This window comes from Rutidosis leptorrhynchoides, chromosome 2 (assembly GCF_046630445.1).
Source record: "Rutidosis leptorrhynchoides isolate AG116_Rl617_1_P2 chromosome 2, CSIRO_AGI_Rlap_v1, whole genome shotgun sequence".
Taxonomy (NCBI): Eukaryota; Viridiplantae; Streptophyta; class Magnoliopsida; order Asterales; family Asteraceae; genus Rutidosis; species Rutidosis leptorrhynchoides.
Window position 1 is genome coordinate 106917558 of NC_092334.1, and position 27675 is coordinate 106945232.

General features: G+C 34.6%; 1 protein-coding gene and 1 non-coding gene across 2 annotated transcripts; one reads left to right on the forward strand and one right to left on the reverse strand.

Moving 5' to 3' along the window:
- The first annotated feature begins 225 nt into the window (after window positions 1-225).
- Window positions 226-3007, forward strand: LOC139891276 (uncharacterized). The gene is made up of 2 exons (XM_071874227.1): window positions 226-458; window positions 2685-3007. Exons 1-2 carry the CDS (start codon window positions 258-260, stop codon window positions 2865-2867), a joined length of 384 nt encoding a protein of 127 aa, XP_071730328.1. The 5' UTR covers window positions 226-257; the 3' UTR covers window positions 2868-3007.
- Window positions 3008-8396: 5389 nt separating this feature from the next.
- LOC139895083 (small nucleolar RNA R71) lies at window positions 8397-8503 on the reverse strand. Its single transcript, XR_011775551.1, has one exon. It is a non-coding gene; the product is annotated as a small nucleolar RNA R71 (small nucleolar RNA).
- Between the last annotated feature and the right edge of the window lie 19172 nt (window positions 8504-27675).

Genomic DNA, 27675 nt, shown 5'->3' on the forward strand with positions numbered 1-27675 from the left:
TTTGTTTTGAATTCTTTTCGTAATAAACGTTATTGGTTTTTTTCACACACACACACACACACACACACACAAAAAAAAAAAAAAAAAAAAAAAAAAAAAACACCATGGAGATTGAAGATCAAAACCGGACTGATTGGGCCTAACAGGCTGGTAGAAAATAGTCACGTAGCACGGCCCAATAAACATTACTATATCACTGTAACGTTTAACAACGACAACCGTCACCGACTACCACGAACAACCACCTGACCGGAGAAATGTCATTTTTGATGGAAAAAAGCTCAACATGGCGATGGATAGTAAGACAAACGAGAGATTCAAAGCCATTTTTCTTCTGTTTTGCATCTGTCTGTGTTGTTGTTCCATGTGTCGTTGGATATTATGTGATGCAAGCCACTAATTCAAGCAATCAACACCTCGAATCCGAACTCCGTCGCAACGCCCGACCCGATACCCTTGTCAGTACACATATTCTCTCTTGAACTAATATCACATATTTGATGATATATTGATGATCAATCATGATCCGTGCATTTAATTTAGGTTATTGTTTGTCGACGCCCAATTTATAGAGTTGCTTTCAACTTTTAGGGTTTTTTTAATTTACTATTCAATCAATCAATTGTAGTTGTTGCCTTGTCCCAATCTGTATCAGATTTTGTTTAATTGTGTAGAAACTGATTCTCCTAACCAGTGGCGAAGCCAGGATTTCGGATGGATGGTGTCATAAAATTATATCATAATGTATCAAGTCATAAAGATTTAATTGTCAAAGTATGATTCGATAAATATATAAAACAATATAGTTATCGTTCAAAACAAATGTCATTTACAATATTTATGTCGTTGAAAACGCTTTGTAATTGCATCTATAAAATAATCAATATCTATGATCTATGATTTGAAATTTGAAATTTACAAATAAATAAAATAAACAATTAATGATAAACTAGATTTATCAAATGAAAAGATTTTGCTACCGACATCGTTAACATGTTTAAACATGTTATAAAAAGCGGGTTACATATGTTTTATAGTAGCGACTAATAAATTATACAAATTGTTAAAGTGTGTTAACGATAATCTCTGGGTCGTCATTACAATTTTTTTTATTAATGTTAGATTAACATGATTAAACATGTTTGGTTAAATATTACACTATTAAATAGTTGGGCAAGATATTATTAAACGATATGGGCTGTGTTTTTAAATACTTGATTTACAATCCATTTCCAGCTCTATAAGATTGCAGTATATATTACTCCGTAGTCCGTATCTTGTAATGGGTTTTTACCAAATAGGATGGGGACAAGTTATAACATTTCATAACTTCAACTATATCTACTATTATAAAATTACATGCTTACAAAAACTTCATTGGTGTCAATTGACACCATCATACAACATGTGGCTCCGCCTATGCTGCTAACAAATGGCAGCTAGCAAAATCATCAACATACAAAATGAAACCGAAAATGTCAAATTAGGGCAACAGGATCTGCCAAATTATAAATTATATATACTGGGAGATATATATATATATATATATATATATATATATATATATATATATATATATATATATATATATATATATAAGGTATATAGTAGTACCTGTGATCAGGCTTTTTCATTTTACTTGACATATTGTACTCCTTCTTCATCAAATTGACAATGATAATATAATATATGGTTGAATTTTTCTAGGAATATCTGTTGTATCTATCATACAGTAAACGATGCAATGGTATGTATTGAACTTTCGAATATTGCTATGGTATGTTGTAGGGAAACACTTAACCCTACATTATATATATGAATGTAAAGTAAGTCAGATTTGGCTCTGGTTATTGAGTCGACAGCAAGCGTCGATTTATTGGCGACTTGACTGACTCTTAGAGCCTAAAGTAAATATCAGACAGGATTTAAAAGCCATGGAAATTTTATTTTACATGGCGTCTCAATTTTATTTTTAATTATTTTTTTTTAAGGCCGGAGGTCCACTCGGAAGCAATCTCTCTATCCGTCGAATAGAGAGAGGGATGACTTTCTCTACTTTTGAGAGTGTTTTTCACTCTGGGTGGAGAAATGACTTGTCTATATTCTCGGATAGGGGAAGGATTGTCTACATCTCACCTCCCCCTTGGTATTGGGTTTTGTTATTGTATTGTATTGTAAAGTAAGTCAGACTATTGGCACGAATGCCAAAATTAAGTAGACATTTGCGATACTGTATATTTTGCTCGGACAGGAAGGTTCAATATTCTAATGTCTCTAGATAATCAATAAGTCCAGATCTTTGTCGAAACATGGAACTAATAGAGAGCCAATTCTTGGTTTTGTACTTTTTGTTGCTTAACCATTTACTTCTTGTGCATATTCTTTTCATCCATTCATTTTCAGTGCAGAGCTGACTATTTGTTCTTCGTAAAACAAAACTTTAAGGGATAGTGTTAACACCTCTTAGGCTAATGACTTGAACTGCAAAAGCCTTCTACCTGAGGAGTGAGCAAAATATGCAGTATCTTTAACCGATTTGCATATAATTTTCAAGCATACAATTTCAAGTTATATTTATATGACCTAAAATCAGCTTTGCAACTTGCATAGTCTGATATGATTTTCATTTACTTGCAATTTTTAATTTACAAGCTAAAAGTTGTTTGTCTGTAAATGTGAATCAGCTGATGGGAAAAGTGAATAAAGAGCGACTGGGAGAGTTTCTTGGGGAACTGCAGAGGAAGGAAGATACAAACGATAGGTACGTTGCAGCGTTGAAGGGGGAGACTTTAACCAGAAATCCATATGTAAGAATTCAACCTATCACTACTCCAACCACCACTCAACCTGGCAATGGAAAGAACTAGACAAGATCCGCCTGTTAAGGATGACATCACTTTACCACAGTATGCTGTAATTTTGGAACTAAATGCATGTGGATGAAGATGAAATTGCAAAAAGATAAAAATTGTTGTTTTGTATCTGAAACAATGAATTGATGATTTTCCTGCTTGTGTAATTTATCATCCTTAATTGTTACCTCTTGCCTTCTCTGTGGATTTCCTTTTGTTTGGTAGTAATTAAGATCATGTTATTACTACTGATGTCGATAAATTCAACATTTAAATTGATGGATCCACCATTGATGGGTTGTACTGTACAATTTATCAATGCATGAAGATGATGATTTGTCAATTTTGAAGTTGGATTTATCATTAGCCTTTTACTATCCTTGTGTATACAAGTTCAAATAGGTAATATTGCATCAGTGATTGCCCACTAGGTTTTTTATGCACTCCAGACAAGTCTAATAAGCATTTTTCAGGTAGCTTGTCACATAATAACTTATGAACTTATGTTGTCATATTTTTAAACAAACGCAAGTACGAAACCCATATCCTTCTTAAGTAAGAAAATTAAAAAAAAAACATACCTGGTATAAAATTACCTTGTTAAGAGATTCAACGGTATATTAGTAGTAGTTTATGTAATATTCCATTAACATTACTATGTATAAATATGATACAACTCATATGTTAGCTCAAACAAAATTGGGGTGAGATAGGTAGGGAAACCCAACCATACCGAAAATATAATTGACCAAAGTCGAAAGCCGAATAGCTAACCTAACTGAGAAAGCGATACCGGTTCTGGTATCGGTATTTTTGGTATAAAACCGAATGGAACCGAATTCGAGTTGTACCAAATTGTCTGTGTATATACATGGGGGCTTGGGTTTGGTTATTTAAGTGCCTATCAACTTGATGATCAGACAGATGAATAGACAAAAATTGTTGAAGAGACTCTATCGGTTAGGTTCAGGCTCACATTTTTGCTCACCTTATACAAAGTGAAGTCACCTAAGTTAGGTGACCTAACATATACGGGTCAACAAGGCCGTCTCAATGATTTTGAGAGCCGTATTCGAGATATAAAAATAGACTCCTTCCTTATAGACATTACAAATTTAATACATATAATAATAAGATATTACTAAATTTATCAGTACAAATGAAGTTTCAAGCAAAGCGTAACATTATATTTTTTTCACAATAATTGTCAATTCATTACATTTAAACTATTCTTAAAGCAAAATATCTTTCTTAGCATTTTTAAAAGCAAAAATATCAGTCGGCTCTTTATAGTCAATATTGCCTAAGATACCGTTCTCAATATTCCCTAAATTATCGTTCTCAGTTTGCTCTTTAACCCTTAACATGTAAATTAGCTAATTACAAATAATTTTTTTATTTAAATAATATTACGCTACTGCATGCAAAACATGCATTATTATGTTTTAAAATTTTGGACCCCTATAAAATTGAGGGCCCTATTCGGTTGCACAATATGCACATCTATCGGAGATGCCCCTGTAGGTCAATAGTAATAGTATTAACAACTAGCAAAACCCAAGAGGCCAAGATGGTATTTGATAATGCTAAAAACGAACACATATTTCATAGCATTATCCTTCAAGAAAGACAAGCTTTTAGTTGCAGTTGTTCTATTTACAAATGATATTCATTTAAATAATAAAAGGTGAAGACAAAAGACGGATTCGACGAATTGAAGAAGCAAATGACCAAAACGCTAAAAAAATACAAAGTACAATCCAAGAGGTTCAATTTATTGATGAGAAACGTCTAAAAGTTACAAGAGTACGAGCCGCAAAACGCAAAATACAAGATATTAAATTGTACGCAAGGACGTTCGAAAATCCGGAACCGGGACATGAACCAACTATTAACGCGCGACATAACGGAGCTAAAATTACAAGTCAACAATGCACAAGAATATAATATAATATATAATTAATTATATAAAATTATATATATTATATTATATATTAAATAAATACGCGCAGCCCACGTTTTAGAATCATGTGTGAGCAGGAAAAGGCTGCCATGCTATCGCATGGCCTGGAGGCTTTAAAACCATGCGATCGCATGGTTCACTGTAGCTGGCCACATCTATAAATTGAAGCGTTTTTCGGACGAAATAGACACACCTTTTTCTAATCTCTTACTCTTTCAATATATTTATATTTATATTTTAATTATAATTTTAATATTAAAGTTTAATAATAATAAGGTTATGGTAGCGAATGTTGTAGGTTTGTAAGTCGAAATTCTGTCCATGTAACGCTACGCTATTAATACTCATTGTAAGTTATGTTCAACCTTTTTAAATTAATGTCTCGTAGCTAAGTTATAATTATGCTTATTTAAATCGAAATAATCGTAATGTTGGACTAAATATTAAAGACGGGGTTATTGGGCTTTGTACCATAATTGGGGTTTGGACAAAAGACCGACACTTGTGGAAATTGGACTATGGGCTATTAATGGGCTTTATATTTGTTTAACTGAATGATAGTTCGTTAATTTAATATAGAGATTTACAATTTGACGTATCTATAAATAATCATATACACTCGATCTGACACGATGGGCGGGATATTTATAAGTACTAATAGTTCATTTAACCGGACACGGAATGGATTAATAGTCAATGGACTCATTAAAACAGGGGTGGATTACATACAAGGACACTTGGTGTAATTGTTAATAAAGTATTAAAACCTTGGATTGCATACATTCGATAACCTGGTGTAATCATTAACAATGTATTAAACCTTATTACAGTTTAAGTCCCCAATTAGTTGAAATATTTGACTTCGGGTATAAGGATTATTTGACGAGGACACTCGCACTTTATATTTATGACTGATGGACTGTTATGGACAAAAACCAGATGGACATATCGAATAATCCAGGACAAAGGACAATTAACCCATGGTAATAAACTAAAATCAACACGTCGAACATCATGAATACAGAAGTTTAAATAAGCATAATTCCTTTATTTTATATCTCATCGCACTTTTATTTATTGTCATTTTATTTATTGCACTTTTAATTTTCGTACTTTTAATTATCGCATTTTTATTTATCGTCATTTACTTTACGCTTTAAATTAAGTCATTTGTATATTTAATATTTTACATTAGGTTTTAATTGTGACTTAAGACATAAAATCGACAAACCGGTCACTAAACGGTAAAAAAAACCCCTTTTTATAATAATAATAATAATAATACTACTTATATATATATATATATATATATATATATATATATATATATATATATATATATATATATATATATATATATATAGTTTAAAAATATAGCGTTAAACTTGGCTAGCTCCCTGCGGAATGAACCGGACTTACTAAAAACTATACTACTCTACGATTAGGTACACTGCCTATAGTGTTGTAGCAAGGTTTGGGTATATCTACTCTATAAATAAATAAATAACTTGTGTAAAATTGTATCATATTTAATAGTATTTCGCAATAAAAATATAACTATTTCGTATACATCTCGCAAAACATCAAGTATTTTTGGCGCCGCTGCCGGAGAACTTCAACAACGCCGAAAGCGAAACGCTATTAAAAAAAATTAGTTTTTAAGGTATTTTTGTAAAAATATAATTTTATATAAGTTTTAAAATACAAAATATAAAAACATAAAAAAAGAAAAATATTTATATCTATATTTTTAAGTATTTAAAAAGTTTATATTTTTTTATCACTTTTGTTAAAAGTTTTTTTTTTAAAAAAAACTAATAAGTAATTTTTTTATAAGTTGTATTTAAATTAGTTTCTTTCTATAAATATAAATCAGAAAAAAAAAATATAATAGAATTCGGGCCTGGTACTGTAGAAGCCCAACATTCAGGCCTGGTATCCAACACCATGCGACCGCGTGGAAATATAACACTCAACTCATGCGATTGCATGAGTTGATGTGACAGGTCTGGTACCTTAGCTGATCCAATTAGGGTTACGATTTAATAATTATAATTATAATTAATTAATTAAATTAGGGTTTTATATTTTGTTATTTAGTTTTAATTTTAGTTTTAATTTGTATTTTATGTTTTAATATTATTATTAATTATATACATTAATACTTTTATAAAATAATAATATAAAAATTATATATTTATAAAAATTATATTTTTATAACTTTAAGTTTTATTTTTTTATTTTGTATCTTTTCATTCGTAATTTGTATTTTTATCGTTCGTAACTAGTTTTAAGATATAGTTTTTGCCGTAGTTATTTTTATTTCTAGATCTTTAGGCTATGCCGTAAAATTCCTTAAGTGCTTTTTCTTTAAACTAAGATTTAGGTGCTTTAGAATTTTGCGACGCCGTTTTAAGATTTTAGTACTTTTTAAGTTATTGCCGTTTTGGATATAGAATTCCTTTTAAGCTTTAATACCTTTAGACGCAAATTTTAATATTTAGTTTTTAGACTTTTGAGTTTCGACGCTTTACTTTCTTATTATTATTTTTCGACCTTTTATTTTTTGACGTTTTTCAACGCACTCTTTTTCTTTCTTATTTCTCGACGCTCTAGTTTTTAGGACATAGAATTTTCTTTATCTTCTTTAAACTTCGACAAAAAATTATTTTAAGTGGTTAAATTGATAGACATCCAAAATTTTCTGATTCGTAGTAATAGTTGGATTTGTTAGTGGCGAGTTGTGAGCTTCCGATTTAAAGGGTCCTGGCTACCTGCTGCATCTATTGGCTATTCGAAACGTGGTCAAAATCAGAAAAGCCTATTAATTTGATAACTTATATAATTTTTATCTTTATAACTAATAGGATATTCAGTGAGTGCACCGAGCAAAACGTTCACCACCTTTCATACGTTCACCACCTGTAACTCGATCAAGACATCTAGCCAACATTGTCGCCGTTGATTTTTCTTTAGAATCGTCATCTAGTCGACCAAGTACTCCAATTTAAATTTCCGATAATCCATTTTTTGAACCTAACCTCACAATTAAGAATCCGGAGGATATTCAGGGACAATTCAGAGATCCTGAACCATTAATCATTCCTCCTGAACCACAAATCACTCATCCAGAGATTGTCGAGGAAGAAACCATTAAGTCAGAATCCTCTAGTGATTCAGATTCAACAATTTCAATCATGAAAAATCTGGAACCTCTAAGTATGGAAGACCGAATGAGAGCTAAACGCACTGGCCAGGGTCATGCAATTACTCAACCAGACATTAATGCACCAGATTATGAAATTAAAGGACAAATCCTACACATGGTAACTAATTAATGCCAATTTAGTGGTGCGCCGAAGGAAGATCCAAACGGACATCTTCGAACCTTTAATAGGATCTGTACTCTATTTAAAATCCGAGAAGTGGAGGATGAACAGATATATCTCATGTTATTTCCCTGGACTTTAAATGGAGAAGCCAAATATTGGTTAGAATCGTTACCTGAAGGGGCGATTGATACATGGGATGTCTTAGTTGAAAATTTTATTAAACAATTCTTTCCGGCATCTAAAGCCATAAGACTTCAAGGAGAAATTGTTACGTTCACACAGAAGCCAAATGAAACTTTATATGAGGCATGGACAAGATTTGGAAAGTTGTTAAGAGGATGTCCGCAACATGGTTTAGACACTTATCAAATAGTACAAATATTCTACCAAGGATGCGACATTACTACACGAAAAGACATCGACATAGCAGCTGGTGGTTCCATTATGAAGAAAACCGTAACTGAAGCTTACAAAATTATTGATAACACTGCTTCCCACTCACATGAGTGGCATCAAGAAAAAGACATCGTTAGATCATCTAAAGCGGCTAGAGCCGATTCTAGCCATGACTTTGATTCCATTTCCGCAAAGATAGATGCTTTCGAGAGACGAATGGAAAATATGACTAAAGATATTCACGCAATACAAATTAGTTGTGAGCAGTGTGGAGGACCACATTTGACAAAACATTGTCTCAGTATTGAACAAACAATGGAACAAAGAGAAAATGTTTCATACATGAACCAAAGGCCTGAAAATAATTATCAAAGTAATTATCAACCGCCAAGACCAAACTACAATCAGAATTATAACTGAAATGTTTCATACAACGACCAACAAGGTCCTAGCAATCAACAAGTATCTAATAATACTTACAACCAGCAAAGACCTATTTTTCCAAATAAACCACCACAAACCGATGATAAAAGACAAATCTAGAAGACATGATGTCAAAGCTAGTGGAATCTCAAACGCAGTTTTTCACATCTCAGAAACAAACTAATGAACAAAATGCTCAAGCATTTAGAAATCAACAAGCTTCTATTTAAAATCTGGAACAAGAAGTAAGTAACCTAGCAAGGTTGATAGGTGAAAGAAAACTGGGGAGTCTACCCAGCGATACAAATGCTAACCCTCGGAATGAAACAGCTAAAGCCATTACCACAAGAAGTGGTATTACACTTAAACCACCTAAAATTCCTGTAAATTCTGAGGACTCTATACCTACTACACAAGAACCACATTCTGATCAAGAAAAGGAAACAGAACTGGTAGTTGAAAAGGTTAATGAAGATAACACAGTTAAGGCTAAACCTTATGTTAAACCATACCAACCACCACTTCCTTACCCGTGTTAAATGAGAAAAGAAAGACTTGAAGTCGAGCAATCCAAATTCTTGGATATGTTTAAACAAATAAATGTAAATCTTCCTTTCATTGATGTGATTTCAGGAATGCCTAGGTATGCCAAATTCTTGAAAGATCTAATCACAAATAGAAAGAAAATGGAAGAACTCTCGGCTGTTACTATGAATGCTAATTGTTCTGTAGTGCTATTGAATAAACTACCAGAAAAACTCTCAGATCTAGGAAGTTTCACAATTCCATGTTTTCTGGGTAGTCTTAGTTCAATAGAAGCATTGGCAGATTTAGGTGCTAGTATAAATTTAATGCCGTATTCACTATACGCTAAACTAGACCTCGGAGAATTGAAACCAACATGAATAAGCATACAACTAGCCGATCGATCAATAAAATATCCTATAGGGATAATGGAGAATATGCTAGTTAAAGTTGGTACTTTAGTATTTCCAGTAGATTTTTTTATTCTGGACATGGAAGAAGATACTCGAGTTCCTCTAATATTAGGAAGACCATTCTTAAACACGGCTAAAGCAATAATAGATGTGTTTGGTAAGAAATTGACCCTAAGTATAGAGGACGAGAGTGTTACCTTTTCTGTTGATAGAGCCATGCAACAACCGCAATCTGCAGATGATATATGTTATTATATTCAAACTATAGATTCACATGCAGAATTGTTAGAAGAATTTTCAGAATTACAAGGAATAGGAGAATGTTCTTTAGGAGAAGGAACTGAACCAATTGATGAAGCTAAAATGTTAGCTACACTTATGGCTAATGAATACGAACCAACAACAGAAGAACTTTAAATGCTAAAAGAGGAAGACATATATCGATACAAATCATCGATAGAAGAACCACCAACATTAGAGTTAAACCACTTCCAAACCATTTGGAATACGCTTATTTACATGGTGAATCTGAATTACCTGTAATAATATCATCTTCTCTTAAGGAAAATGAAATATCTCAACTCATTTCTGTGCTAAAAGCTCATAAACCAGCTATTGCATGGAAGATTCATGACATTAAAGGAATAAGTTCTTCGTATTGCACACATAAAATCCTTATGGAAGAAGGCCATAAAACATATGTGCAATGCCAATGAAGACTAAATCCTAATATGCAAGATGTTGTTAATAAAAAAATTATTAAACTGCTAGATGCAAGTTTAATTTATCCAATCTCTGATAGTCCATGGGTAAGCCCAGTACAATGCGTACCTAAGAAGGGTGGCATGACTGTCATCACAAATGAAAAAAATGAGCTTATTTCTACTAGGACTGTAACAGGATGGCGTGTCTGTATTGATTATAGAAAATTAAATGACGCCACCAGAAAAGATCACTTTCCCTTACCTTTCATTGATCAAATGTTGGAAAGGTTAGCTGAAAACAGTTACTATTGTTTTCTTGACAGTTTCTCCTGATACTTTCAAAATCCAATAGCACCCGAGGACCAAGAAAAAACCACGTTCACGTGCCCTTATGGTACTTTTGCTTACAAACGCATGCCATTTGGACTTTACAACGCCCCTGCAACCTTTCAAAGGTGTATGATGGCGATTTTTCATGACATGATAGAAGAATGCATGGAAGTTTTCATGGATGACTTTTCAGTCTTCGGTGATACTTTTGAAACATGTCTAGTTAATCTTGAACGAATGCTAATTAAATGCGAACAATCAAATCTAGTTCTTAATTGGGAGAAATGTCATTTCATGGTTAAAGAAGGCATCGTTCTTGGTCATAAAATTTCAAAGGAAGGAATTGAAGTGGATAGAGCGAAAGTAGATGTAATTGCTAAACTTCCACATCCCACCAATGTTAGAGGAGTTAGGAATTTTCTAGGGCAAGCCAGTTTTTACCGACGTTTCATAAAAGATTTTTCTAAAATTGCCACTCCTATGAATAAACTCCTTGAAAAGGATGCTACATTCATCTTTTCAGATGAATGCATCAAATCTTTTAATATTCTTAAAGAAAACTCACTAATGCGCCGATCATGATAACTTCAAATTGGAATCTACCATTTGAACTTATGTGCGATGCAAGTGATTTTGCAATGGGAGCCGTTTTAGGACAAAGGATTGAAAAACGATTTCAACCTATTTATTACGCTAGTAAGACGTTACAAGGAGCACAAACGAATTACACAACTACTGAAAAAGAACTCCTTGCTATTGTCTTTGCTTTTGACAAATTTCGTTCATATCTCGTTCTAGCAAAAACGGTGGTCTATAGTGACCATTCTGCTCTTAGATACCTATTTTCGAAACAAGATGTCAAATCACGATTAATTCGTTGGATCTTACTCTTACAAGAGTTCGATATTGAAATCCGAGACAAAGAGGGAGCAGAAAATCTCGCCGCTGATCATCTTTCTCGTCTTGAAAATCCCGAATTAGAAGTTTTAAATGAATCAGCCATACAAGATAAATTTCCTGATGAATATCTTTTGAAGATCGATTATAATGAAATTTCATGGTTTGCAGACTATGAAAATACTTAGTATGTAGATTCCTTGAAAAAGGGTTGTCGTACCAAAAACGAAAGAAATTCTTTAGTGATATAAAACACTATTTTTGGGAAGATCCACATTTATTTAAAAGTTGTCCCGATGGAATAATACGCCGATGTGTATTCGGAGATGAAGCTAGTCAAATCTTAAACCATTGTCACACAGGACCAACAGGAGGGCATTATGGGCCTCAACTTACAGCAAGAAAAGTCTACGATGCTGGATTTTATTGGCCTACAATTTTCAAAGACGCACACATTCTTTGTAAATCCTGTGATGCTTGTCAAAGGGCTGGAAAAATAAGTCAACGTGATGAAATGCCACAAAATGTCATTCAAGTATGTGAAGTATTTGACGTTTGGGGTATTGACTTTATGGGTCCATTTCCAAAATCTCATAATAATCTCTACATTCTTGTTGCCATTGATTATGTATCTAAATGGACGGAAGCACAAGCTCTCCCAACTAATGATGCACGAGTTGTAGTCAACTTCTTAAAATGTCTTTTTGCTAGGTTCGGAACAACGAAAGCTTTAATAAGTGACCGGGGTACTCATTTTTGTAATAATCAACTTGAGAAAGTTCTCAAAAGATATGGAGTAACTCATAAAATCTCAACTGCTTATCATCCACAAACAAGTGGACAAGTTGAAAATACCAACCGAGCATTAAAACGTATTCTAGAGAAAACCGTAGGATCAAATTCGAAGGAATGGTCCATGAAATTGGAGGATGCACTCTGGGCTTTTAGAACAGCCTACAAAACTCCAATTGGCACCACACCTTTTAGACTCGTTTACGAAAAAGCATGTCACCTTCCAGTAGAAATTGAGCACAAATCATTTTGGGCTTTGAAGACATGTAATCTTGATTTACATGAAGTCGGACGTTTACGGTTAAGTCAACTAAACGAAATAGAAGAATTAAGACATGATGCATATAAAAATTCGTTAATCTATAAGGAAAGAACGAAGAAATGGCATGATAAAAGAATCAGAAGTTCAAAAGAATTTAAAGAAGGAGACAGAGTTCTTCTTTTCAATTCACGATTCAAGCTATTTACTGGAAAATTGAAATCAAGATAGTCTGGACCATTCATAGTTAAAAGAGTTTTCCTGTACGGAACAGTAGAATTAATAAATTCAAATGGGGTTGAATTTAAAGTTAATGGTCACAGAGTTAAACATTACATAGATCATCCAATGGAAGTTGAAGATGAAGTTAATCACAATTTCAACACCACAGCTAACTAAGTGTGGGAAGATTCGAATCTTTTAAGAGTAATATGTGTTTCTGTTAGAGTTAGATATTCTGTTCTCGTGTAGTTTCCGAGAATGGAATCCGCATGGTCTTTCCCTAGCAGACCCTAAAGAACTAGTCTTCTCCCTCCATTCTAAATTTTTATTTTTTTAGGTTTTACGAGATGAAGAATTCCTTTGATCTGAACCATGGTCTACTACTACACGCTTTGATTACTAAACGTAATAATAACATCTTCCCGAGTGAACTGGTATCATTCATAAGAGGCAAAATGGACGAAGTGAGAAAAGAACTCAGGAAAGATCATCATAGAACACATTTTGGTAAAGGAAAATCAAAATCCGCAACAAAAAGAAGAGCATGACACCTTGAAAGATGTCATAAATACGGAAAATGGTCACACGAAGGTAAATATTCGAACAATCAAATATATTCAAATACCGAATTTGTTACTCTATGCAGAGAAGGACCGTTCATATGTTTAGAAGAAAAGTTATTGAAAAATCGAGGTTACGCTTATGTAGCTATGGAAAACCAAATCACACGACTCTCCTATGAGTCGGCTAAAGCAGGTCACTGAGAATTCTATGTCACAGTTAAGTATGTACAGTTTTTATTTATTTTTATTTATTGCTTTTAACCTTTTGATAATAAACGCTGAATCGTTCGCTATAAAGTATTAAATTGATATTCAATAAAATTAGGTACGCGAAACCGAAATTATTGATATCATTCAAAAATTTATTACATCACTGCGAAATTTACCGTTTATTCATAAGGTATAAATATCTTTAATCAATCAATCCAAAATATTTCAAAAATTCGTCAGGAGTAAAACTAGGTAATATAGCCAAAATTACTTTACCCAAAAGAGGGGCGTATATTTTTGATAATATTTGATTGATTAAAGTGGGATAAAAGACCAAAAAGATTTTTAATTTTTACTTTTACCTTGTTTTTAAAATTAATATATAAATATTAAATTATTATTGTAAATTTTTAAAACTATTATATAATTATAATATTTTAAATGAAAGTTTGTAAAATTTATGTATATAAATATTAATAATATTTATATGAAATTTTATGCATTTTAAATTTAAGTTTGGTGTGAATTTAAAAACAAAAATGTACTCTACTTCATCAAGTTAAAAATTGATTTATAAAATTCGTCGTGAGTTGAAGACTGGGTCGTTGAACCGAAATTGCTTTACCCAAGGGCGGGACGATAAATTTTGTTATCATTGTTTTAATTTTATTGATTTAAAGTATGCCAAAAACATTAAAAAATCCAAAAATCTTTGCTTTTAAAACAGCGCTTTAAAATGACAAATTTTAAAATTTTGTCGAGACACGAACTAGGTCGACGTACCGAAATGCCCTTATTCTTGAAAGAAACAAAATTTTAATTAATTTAATTTTTGTTTTATTAGTCAAAGGTTTTTATAAATAAAAAAAAAAGTCAGGACCCCATGCGATCGCATGGGATATACCCTACACAGCCATGCGATCGCATGGCACAAAAATACTGGACATATAAAAAGAGCAGCGAGCTGTTCTGTCTTCTCACAAATAACACACAAATACACGAACATATACACATAAATTCACCCAAAATCAACAATTTTCAACCAAAATTCACCAAATTTCTTGCTATAATCCGCTCTAATCATGCGTCTGTTAAGAAGTTTTTCAAAGAAGGTAACAATTTTACCCCTAAAACTCTTTAAATTTGAATTATAGTGTTCTTGAGCTAAATTTTACCTAATTTGATTTTGTTAATTTCTAGTGTAATTAGAGTTAAATTGTTAGTATATTACGCTTGTATAACCTAGATTGATGCTATTTAACATGATTTGAAGCCTTAAACTTCAAAATTTTTAGGAATCTAGGGTTTGTGTTCTTGAGCAATTTGGGGCTTTTTGATATAAACAGGTTATGGCCAATTTTGTTATGAATTAGTGCGAAATTAAGTAGTGTAACATGTTTAGGTTTTTAATTGATCCAAACTTTAATCCTAAACATGATTTTTGAGAATTAAAGTGGACTTTTTAAGTCTAAAATTCATGAACTTGATTAATTTGATATAAATGACATTTGAAACTTGTTTAATTGCTAGTAATGATTATTTTGACATGTTATTTGAGTTGAATGCTTATGAACTTTGTAAAAATTTTCATATATGCTTATTTGAAAAAGTGTAGAATTGATAAAAATATGAAAATGAGTATAAGTTTAATATGGATTAAACATGTCATTGTAATTGTTTTAAGTTGTTATTTTGCTAACACTAATGCATATTTGGATGCACAAATTTTGTGTTTAATGTGTTTTGCAGAGAAATACAGATACGGACGGTGTATCATCGTCTAGGCAACCTGATTCGGAACCACAACCAGAGATGCAATATCACGAACCGGAACAACAACCTGAACAACAATGATAGTGCTCCAAATGAACATATATTTAGTATCAATATCCTTCCAATATGTAAAGCTTTTAGTTGTAATTGTTCTATTTTTATGTAATATTCGTTTAAATAAATAAGTGCGAAGACAAAAGAAGAAAATGACGATTTGAAGACGCAAATTACCAAAAAACTTAAATGTACAAGATATAATTTAAGTGGTTCCATTTATTGATAAGAAACGTCTAAAAATGACAAGAGTACAAGTCGCGAAATGCAAAGTACAAGATATCTACGCGTGCGAAAGGACGTTCGAAAATCCGGAACCGAGACATAAACCGAGCATCAACGCGCGAGTCAACGGACCGAAAATTACAAGTCAACTATGCACATGAAAATAATATAATATATATATAATTATATAAAAATTATATATATATTTATAAGTGTCGGCAGACTAGCAAACAAATCAATGTGACCAGGAAATGACGGTCATGCGATCGCATGGCCAGTAGGCACAAAAGTCATGCACTCGCATGAGTTACTGTAGCAGGCCAAGTTCTATAAATTGCAACGTTTTCTGCCGAATTATGTACACTCTTTTCATTTCTTTCCTTCTGTAATCATAATAAATATTTATATTTATAATATAATTTTAATTTTAAGTTTATAATAATAAGGTTATTGTAAGAATATTTTACGGGTTTTAAGTCGAAATTCTGTCCGTGCGACGCTACGCGATTAATCACCACTGTAAGCTATGTTCTTCCTTTTTAAATTAAGGGAGATGATATCTCCAACATTCATTTTACTTGTTCCACCACAATTTAAAGCTTTTTTCCTTAAATATCCCTCAATAAATTATAACAAAAAGTTTTAAACAATTTGTGTAAGCTTTTCATTAAGGGCAGTTTAGTCAATTATGGTGGAACAAGTAAAATGGGTGGTGGAAATATCATCTCCCTTAAATTAATGTCTTGTAACTAAGTTATTATTATGCTTAATTGAGCCGAAGTAATCATGATGTTTGACTAAATATTAAATTGGGGTTATTGGATTTTGTACCATAATTAAGGTTTAGACAAAAGACCGACACTTGTGGACATTGGACTATGACTATTAATAGATAGGGGGTATTGTCTAATTGAGCGACAACTCATTGGAACCTGTCGAACCTATCTTCAAATTAGTTAATCTAATAATTATTAAAATGATTATGTATGTCCTATTTAGTGACGTTTATACGACATCTTTTACGATCATTTAATTAATTATTTGGGTTGGGTAATTGATTATTCATTCTGATCAAGTGGGTAAATTAATATTCATATCTCATTAAAACATGGGTGAATTACATACAAGGATAATTGGTGTAATTGTTAACAAAGTATTAAAACCTTGGATTACACGCAGTCGATAACCTGGTGTAATCATTAAACAAAGTATTAAAACCTTGTTACTGTTCGAATCCCTAATTAGATGGAATATTTGACTTCGGGAATTAAGGTTAATTTGACGAGCATTTTATAATTATGACCGATGGACTATTATGGACAAAAACCAGATAGGTATCAAATAAACAAGGACAAAGGACAATTAACCTGGGTAACAATTAATTAAAATCAAAACGTCAAACATCATGTTTACGGAAGTTTAAATAAGCATAATTGTTTTATTTTATATCTCATCATACTTTTATTTACTATCATTTATTTATTTGTCATTTTAAATATTGTTATTTATTTTACGCATTTTAATTATCGTCATTTATCTTTACGCTTAAAATATAAAATCGACAAACCGGTCATTAAACGGTAAAACCCCTCTTTTATAATAATATTACTACTTATATATATATATATATATATATATATATATATATATATATATATATATATATATATATATATATATATATATATATATATATATAGTTGTTAAAAATATAGTACGTAATCACTAGCTCCCTGTGGAACGAACCGGACTTACTAAAAACTACACTACTCTACGATTAGGTACACTGCCTATAAGTGTTGTAGAAAGGTTTAGGTATATCCCATTCAATAAATAAATAAATAACTTGTGTAAAATTGTTTTGTATTTAATAGTATTTCGCAATAAAAATATAATTATTTTGTATACACCGCTGCACACATCAAACAACATTATGATCAACACGTGCCATACTATGAACCAGAACCACAATTTTTTATTACCTACGTAGTATTTCCCGTTCACCATATAATAGAACACCCAACAATTCATGAAGAACAGTTGCATCCCAATTTAAGATTTAATAAAAGTTGGAGAGATTACCCGACGTACCAATTTAAGCTTTGGACCAAAAATGTAGAAGTACCAAGGGTAATAGATTGGGAGCCTTTGAAAAGGGTCCACCTAGCTAACCCAGTTAGGCAGCATCTAATCCAAAGGTATGGCAGCTCTTCTTTTTCCGATTGGGAACGTTTATTTACCACTCGTAGGCCTGTATATAAAGAGTGGTGTGTTGAGCTAATGAGTACTATAACTTTTAATAAGGATGTAGATAGGTTAAACGATAAGAGTTTTCTTAGATTTTTACTTGGCCGTAGGATGTACAGGATGTCCATGCTGGACATGGCCAGGTATGACAACCCGGAAATTTCTGACTAAATTTAAATCTAACTTTTATATGATTCCGACGATTCATGAACAATTTTATGTAAATATTAATTAAAAACGTTACGTGTTATAATAATTTTTATTATTTAAACGATTTTAAAATAAACTTTAAAATATAATTGATTTTGAAAAACTAAATATTAAATAAATATTTCAAAATGAATATATATATATATATATATATATATATATATATATATATATATATATATATATATATATATATATATATATATATATATATTGTAGCGACCCGACAAAATCGTCATTGACGGCGCCGTCTACTTAGGTCCCGTTACATGGTCATAAGTCTTTAAAACAACGTTTGACCAAAAGTATGTCGCATTCATTTCAAAAGTAGAGATGTTTCAAGGTTTACAAAATAGTTCGACAACTAGTTACATAACAAAGTTTAAAGTACAAATGAAACATATGCGACACAATTTGAAAGTAGTCAAAAGACGCTCCACGTATGCATGTATACTCGACATCCAAACAAGTATCAAAAGTAATGAGCGGAAGCATGTATCATTAAGCATTCAAGGACCTGAGAAAAACATAAAAGAATATGTCAACGAAAACGTTGGTGAAATCATAGTTGTATGCATAAAGTATATTTGTATCACAAGGTTTAGTATAAATCGTTTATCAAGCTTATACATCTCAAAAGATGTGTTTGTATCACGAGCACCCAATTATCAAGCTTAACTGAATCTTACCTCTGCATAATAGTGTTAGAACCTACACTATACATCGAAAGTACGTTTCATTCATCTGAATGAGGGTTCGTCAAACCCGCATGGCCACACAACATAATTTCTCGCTAACACCCTACAAGTGTAACTAATGATAATTGGACTTGAGGATTTTCGTTCTAACTCGTATGTATCTTTGCTTTCGTATAGTATTCAAAGTATCAAAGTATGAAAAGTATATATATACATGTGAAAAGTATATATAAGTATGTAATGTATATGTTTTCTCATCCCACGATTTTAAAAGTATAAAAGTATTTGAAAAGTGGGGCTATGATCTCACCTTGAGTGTATGAATGTAAATTTACTTCAACAAGTAACGTGTGCAAGAACAATGCTAGTCTCGACCTAAACAAATAGGTTGTATCAATAACGATAGTCATGATTGGTCAAAGATATTCAATTAGTCCTATGGCTCAATACGACTCGATTATGTAGCATATGAATCAAATGGTCAAGTTTCATGCAAGATACAAGTATAGGATCATGTTAGAAAGATTGCATAATCATTCGGTTAAGTTTGACAAAAAGTCAAACTTTGGTCGTCAAAGTCAATGAAAAAGTCAACACGTTCGGGTCGGGCCGGGTCCCGAACTATTTTTCTGAGGTTTTTATTCATATATAAGCATGTTAGAACAAGTTACATGTGAATCGGAAGTCCATAGCCTGCCAAACATTTTTCATATTTTGACCATGTAGGTCAGAAGCTGGACACACCTTATGTCGCGCCGCGACAAAGGCTGGCCGCGCCGCGGCATTACACGCGAGCTGGTACCTGGCCAGTTTCAGTTTTCTAAGTCTCAAATAAACATTCAAACTAACACAAAACACAAACCGTAAACACTTAGAACTCGTATCTTATATCGTTGGAAAGGTAATTTGACAAGGAACACGACTAAGCACATTTCAACAACCAAAAACATCATTTGCAATAACCGAATTTTCAAATCAAATGATCAATCAATGCACACATTTAATGCTTCAAATTTTACAAGTGCACATTTATAATTCGGGCATTTAATGCATACATAAAACACGCTGTTTTGTAGATAATCAAGCATACAATACACTAACTACTTACTAACAATAATTCATGGCATTCAATGCATCAAATATTCATTTCAAGCTTATCAAACCCTAACCCAAATTCACTAAAATCACTAATCAAGTTTATGAAGTTTTCTAAAACAACCTACACATCAAATTGAAGCTAGTGATGTTAGGAACACATTTAATACATGCATTTATAACATTTAACATCATTTAAGCAACCAAATCATCAATCAAACACACCAAACTTTCAAGTTCATGCTAGTTATCAAAATAACAAGATCGAACATATAAATCATATATTCGTGTTAGACTTGAGCCATAGACACTAATTAACAACTTTATAAGTTACAAACATCAAGAACACAAAATCTAGTGATTTTAGAAAGTTACCCAAATTTAATGAAATCGGTATGGAATCGAAGAGGAAGTTGCAAGGATTCCAAATATGTAATTTGTTTTGCAAGACACCCGCTAGCTTGGATTTAGATGATGATTCTTGAAATGGAGAAATGAGAGAAAATTGGAAAGTATTGAAAGAAAAAGGAAAATGAAATGGAAAAGAAAGAGGAGGTAGGTTGACTAGTCAAATGCTAGTCACCTCTTTGGCATTTTGGCGAAACTAGTCCCTCGAGTTCGGTTGCGGGTGCGTGAATTACCTAAACGAGATATTTTTAAAACGCGTATTAACGGGAGATGTTATAAACATATAACGGAATTTAAATAGTTAAACGGAAAAGTAAACAGAAAAAGGCGGGATGTTACATTACCTACTCCTTAAAAGAAATTTCGTCCCGAAATTTAAGTAGGCGTAGTAGTCGTTGTTTCTTCCTCGGAATCTTGCGTTTCTGGAACCGGGAATAGATGAGGGTATTTCCTTTGCATTTGATCTTGCCTTTCCCAAGTAAACTCGGGTCCTCTTTTGGCATTCCAACGGACTTTAACAATCGGAATTCGGCTTTGTTTCAATGTCTTGACGGAGGTGTCCACAATTTCAACCGGTTCCTCCACAAAATGAAGTTTGTCATCAATAGTAAGCTCCTCGAGAGGAATGACGATATCGGGTTTGGCAAGGCACTTTTTCAAGTTAGATACATGAAAAGTAGGATGAACGGAGCTCAACTGAGGCGGAAGATCTAAACGATAAGCAACGGTTCCAACACGCTCCAAGATTTCGAAAGGACCAATATACCGCGGATTTAGCTTCCCGCGTTTCCCGAAACGGATTACACCTTTCCAAGGTGCAACTTTTAACATTACACGATTACCGACTTGAAATTCGAGGTCGTTGCGTCGTTTGTCGGTATAGCTCTTTTGACGACTTCGGGCCGTCCTAAGCCTATCTCGGATTTGAACGATTTTCTCGGTTATTTCATGAATGAGTTCGGGTCCGGTGATTTGTGTGTCGCCTACTTCGGCCCAAAAAAGAGGAGAACGACATTTTCGGCCATATAAAGCTTCGAATGGTGCGGCGTTAATACTCGCGTGATAACTATTATTGTAGGAGAATTCGGCGAGAGGTAAGTGCTTGTCCCAAGATTTCCCAAAATCGACAACACAAGCTCGTAACATATCCTCCAAGGTTTGTATTGTACGTTCACTTTGCCCATCGATTTGTGGATGATAGGCGGTGCTCATATCTAAACGCGTTCCCAACGCTTCTTATAAAGTACGCCAAAATCTAGAAACAAAACGGCCATCTCAGTCGGAGATAATCGATAAGGGTACACCATGACGGGCTACGATCTCCTTGATGTAAAGTTATGCAAGTTTCTCCATTTTGTCGGTTTCTTTCATGGCGAGAAAGTGTGCGGATTTGGTGAGACGGTCAACAATGACCCAAATAGTATCATAACCGCCTGACGTTTTCGGTAGATTGGTGATAAAATCCATCGTTATTCTTTCCCACTTCCATTGCGGGATTTCGGGTTGTTGAAGTAGTCCGGACGGTCTTTGATGTTCGGCTTTGACTTTGGAGCAAGTTAGGCACTTTCCAACATAAGTAGCAACGTCCCTTTTAATGTTCGGCCACCAATATTGTTCTTTAAGGTCATGGTACATCTTATTGGCACCGGGGTGAATCGAGTATCGTGACTTATGGGCTTCGTCTAAAATAAGGCTTCGCAAGTCCCCGTAACTAGGCACCCAAATTCTTCCGGCGAAATATCGGAGTCCGGTTTCTTTAACTTCGAATCGAGAGGTGAGGACGTTCAAGTGTTCGAGGGAGATGTTTTCATCCTTGAGAGCCTCGTATTGGGCTACACGAATTTGACTATTAAGGTTGGTGTGAATGGTGATGTTTAAAGCTCGGACACAAAGAGGCAACGCTCTCTCCTTTCGACTTAAGGCATCGGCTACTACGTTTGCCTTCCCGGGATGGTAACGAAGCTCACAATCATAATCGTTTAAAGTTTCAATCCACCGTCGTTGTCTCATGTTTAGTTGCTTTTGATCGAAGATGTGTTGAAGGCTTTTGTGATCGGTGAAGATGGTACTTTTGGTTCCATAAAGATAATGTCTCCACATTTTAAGTGCGAAAACAACGGCTCCGAGTTCGAGATCATGTGTCGTGTAGTTTCGTTCATGAATTTTGAGTTGTCGAGAGGCATAAGCAATGACTTTCTTTCGTTACATCAATACACACCCAAAACCATGTTTCGAGGCATCGCAATATACAACAAAATCGTCATTGCCTTTGGGAAGTGACAAGATAGGAGTGGTGGTTAGCTTTGTTTTCAAGATTTGAAATGCGGATTCTTGTTCGGTTGCCCAAACGAATTTTCTTCCCTTATGAGTTAACGCGGTTAGAGGACGAGCAACCAAAGAAAAATCTTTGATGAATCTACGATAGTATCCGGCAAGACCCAAAAATTGACGAATGTGAGTAGGAGTAGTAGGAGTCTCCCATTTACTAATGGCTTCGATTTTCGATGGATCGACTTTAATACCTTGGTCACTTACAACGTGACCAAGAAATTGAACTTCCTTCAACCAAAATTCACACTTGGAGAATTCGGCATAGAGTCGTTCTTGTCTTAAAAGTTCAAGCACAAGTCGAAGGTGTTCCTCGTGTTCTTCTTCACTTTTAGAATAAACCAAAATATCATCGATGAACACGATAACGAATTTGTCAAGATACGGTTTGCACACGCGGTTCATAAGATCCATGAATACTGCCGGTGCGTTAGTGAGACCAAACGGCATGACAAGGAATTCATAACTACCATAACGAGTTCGGAAAGCGGTTTTGGAGACATCTTCCCCCTTAACCCTTAATTGATGATAACCCGAGCGGAGATCGATTTTCGAATATACACAAGACCCTTGTAGTTGATCAAAGAGGTCATCGATGCGAGGAAGAGGATATCGGTTCTTAACCGTCAATTTGTTTAGTTCACGATAATCAATGCACATTCGTAGGGATCCGTCTTTCTTTTTAACAAACAAAATCGGAGAGCCCCATGGTGAATGGCTAGGTTGAATGAAACCATGGTCAAGTAGTTCTTGGATTTGACTTTACAATTCTTGCATTTCGGATGGAGCAAGTCTATATGGTGCACGTGCTACGGGTGTGGCTCCCGGAATAAGATCGATTTGGAATTCTACCGGTCGATGAGGTGGAAGACCCGACAATTCATCGGGAAATACATCGGAAAAGTCACTAACAATTGGCACATCATCGATATGCTTCTCATCGGACTCGACTTTCTTAACATGGGCAAGGATTGCAAAACAACCCTTACAGAGTAGTTTTCTAACTTTGATGCACTAAACGAGGTTGAGTCCGGTGCAATTCTTGTCGCCATAGACAATCAATGGTTCACCATTCTCGATAGGAATTCGGATTGCGTTAAGATCACAAAGGATGTGAGATTTCGTTTTGGCTAGCCAATTCATACCGATTATTACATCGAAGCTTCCTAGTTCCATGGGTATCAAGTCAATTTCAAACTCATTACCCAAAATGTTTAACGTACACCCCCGGTAATATGTGTCGGCACTCAATAGTTTCTCGTTGGCCACTTCAATGGTATAAGTGGTATCTAGTGGAAGTGGTGGAGTGCTAAAAGAATGAGTCAAAGTCTTGGATACAAAACTCTTATCGGCACCCGAATCGAATAAACAAGTAACATAAGTGTTTTTGAGGAGAAACGTACCCGTAACTAATTCATTATCATCTCGGGCTTCCTCGGTGTTGATGTTAAAAGTTCGGCCGCGTGTGTTGGGGTTGGCTTTCTTCTTCGGGCATGCATTTCTATAGTGACCCGGTTGGCCACATTCATAACAAACACCCGGTCTTGGTGCATTGGGCCCCTTTTGAGCAACGGGAGCGGTGTTTCTACATTTATGGGCCAAATGGCCACTCTTTTGACACTTGATGCAATACGGCCTTCCACATTCACTCAAATGATGTTTGTGGCACTTGTTGCAAAACGGTAAAGTTCTGGCATAACCTTTCTTACCGTCGGGAGTGAAAGGCTTCTTGGCGGGGTTGTTGTTGTAGTTGCTTGATTGAGAGGGTTCCCACTTTCTTTTGTTGCCTGATTGAGAGGGTTCCCACTTTCTTTTGTTGCCGCCCGTTTTATCCTCGGCCTTAGGTGCCGGTACTACTACTTCATCCACCGCTTCTATCCATTGGCGGGCCATGTTCAAAGCGGCTTGTTGATTAGCGGGTTTGGAGGACATCACACCTTGTTTGATGCTCTTTAGAAGACCATCCATATAGAGTTCAACCCTTTGAGATTCGGGGTTCACGAGATTAGGACACATCAAGGATAGCTCGGCGAAGCGTTGGTTATAGGCCTTGAGATCGTGTCCGACCGCCTTCAAAGTTCTTAGCTCTTGTTCGAGCTTTCGAGTTTCTTCGCGAGGGAAGTATTCAACAATCATCTTCTCCCTTAAATCGGCCCAAGAGAGGGCATGAGCTTCATTGGTACCCACCGATTGAACATAGGTGTTCCACTACGTGAGGGCGACACCGGCGAAAGTGTGAGTGGAGTATTTGACCTTATCTTGGTCCCGACAACCGCTTATACTAAAGACGGCCTCCGTTTGTTCGAACCATCGAGTGAGTGTAACCGGTCCCCCGGTTCCATCATAAGTGTGAGGTTTTCACCCCATAAAAGCCTTGTAGGAGCACCCTTCGCTAGAGTTACCGGCTCCTTGGTTGTTGTTGTTGTTGTGGTTGTTGTTATTGTTGTTGTTGGTGGTGGAGTGACCGGCCATGGCCGCCTCTACGGCGATGGCCACCATTCGTTGTAGTGCTTGTTCGGGAGTTTCACGGCGTGGCACACGGCGAGGAGGCATTGTTCCTTCAAAACAAAAGAATACCGTTGGTTAGTATTCTAAATAATACTAACCGTGATATGGAATAAAGATAGAGAGAAAATTTTCCTTGACTCGCCTTAAATTCTTTACGTCATAATGTCGGAACGTTCATATGAGTCACCGTAATATAATCCCGGAAATTATATTACCCTAATTCATATGTGCATTCGACATTACTTCATATAGTCAAGGTGGCGTGTCAATCAAATTAAACAACGTGAGATTAAGATAGATAAAGAATAGATATGAGTATGAGAGTTCGAGTATAAATGCACAAGTAGTCAAGTAATTCCTACTTCAAGTCTATATGCCGGTTGTAGTCTAGACTCACCAATGTACCCTATGACTCGGGGTCGACACCAATGAACTCTAAATCCCTACAACCAATGCTCTGATACCATCTGTAGCGACCCGACAAAATCGTCATTGACGGCGCCGTCTACTTAGGTCCCGTTACATGGTCATAAGTCTTTAAAACAACGTTTGACCAAAAGTATGTCGCATTCATTTCAAAAGTAGAGATGTTTCAAGGTTTACAAAATAGTTCGACAACTAGTTACATAACAAAGTTTAAAGTACAAATGAAACATATGCGACACAATTTGAAAGTAGTCAAAATACGCTCCACGTATGCATGTATACTCGACATCCAAACAAGTATCAAAAGTAATGAGCGGAAGCATGTATCATTAAGCATTCAAGGGCCTGAGAAAAACATAAAAGAATCTGTCAACGAAAACGTTGGTGAAATCATAGTTGTATGCATAAAGTATATTTGTATCACAAGGTTTAGTATAAATCGTTTATCAAGCGTATACATCTCAAAAGATGTGTTTGTATCACGAGCACCCAATTATCAAGCTTAACTGAATCTTACCTCTGCATAATAGTGTTAGAACCTACACTATACATCGAAAGTACGTTTCATTCATCTGAATGAGGGTTCGTCAAACCCGCATGGCCACACAACATAATTTCTCGCTTACACCCTACAAGTGTAACTAATGATAATTGGACTTGAGGATTTTCGTTCTAACTCGTATGTATCTTTGCTTTCGTATAGTATTCAAAGTATCAAAGTATGAAAAGTATATATATACATGTGAAAAGTATATATAAGTATGTAATGTATATGTTTTCTCATCCCACGATTTTAAAAGTATAAAAGTGTGACACCGCTATTTTTTTTTAATACGTGGCGGAAGCATAATATTAATTAATTACGATATCAACATTTGTACAAACCGATGTCACGTATCATTAAAACAATTTACATATTAATAGGAAGAGACGTAAATACATTCTGTTTTCAAAGGTACACGGTTCATATTCTAAAAGACCACATCCGAGTTAACCCAGTCAAACATAACATCATCATGCCCGTCTTCTCCCAAAAGCACTATCTACAAAAGCTAACAACCTGCAGGGAGGAGATGGAGGGGAATTAGCACGAAGCTAAGTGAGTACGACTAACATCTAACATCTCTACTTTTGAGATGGAGGGGAATTAGCACGAAGCTAAGTGAGCACGAAGCTAAGTCATCTTATGTATCACAAGCCTCCGTCAACATCTAACATGCTACAACTATATCATCTGTGGGGTTTCTCCCCTCCTGTCCAACAACAAGAGCAGAAGATCACCCGGCTGATAAAGTCTGTGCCCCGGACCCCACCCCAGAACTCAATCTCTGATTTGCCGAACACTGTAACGCTTTGTATCCCATAAGTTGATAAATCCTCTATATATATATTATCTCTGCAAGAATCCAACTTCGCCTCTTGATTTATCATACCACATCACACATTTAACATCGCAAGAAGGAATCATACCCCAAAGTAGAACAACATGTACCTGTCACTCCTCATCTTTTACAAAGAACCCATATCGTTTCATCTTTATCCTTCTACTTGATTAAATCCAATAAACTTCCTAATTCACTGATCAATTTAACCTGGAATACCTAATAGGTCGAGTACACCAACTCCGTCCAACAGAATCTTTTTCTTTATTATTATCATTATTTTATTACTTTTACTACTGGCGACGAATGCTTCTGTATCAGATAATAGTACGGTTGTCGAACTGTTGTCGAGGTTGTATCATCGGTGACTAAAATATTATCCATCGCGGTTACATCTAAGCAGAAACTGAACATCCACCTGACACTGACTAGACCGTCTG

Excerpts from the sequence above, each read along its gene's own strand:
- LOC139891276 (XM_071874227.1), top strand. The coding sequence starts at position 258 with ATGTCATTTTTGATGGAAAAAAGCTCAACATGGCGATGGATAGTAAGA. Across the intron at positions 459-2,684 it reads ACGCCCGACCCGATACCCTT|CTGATGGGAAAAGTGAATAA; the intron begins GTCAGTACACAT and ends AATGTGAATCAG.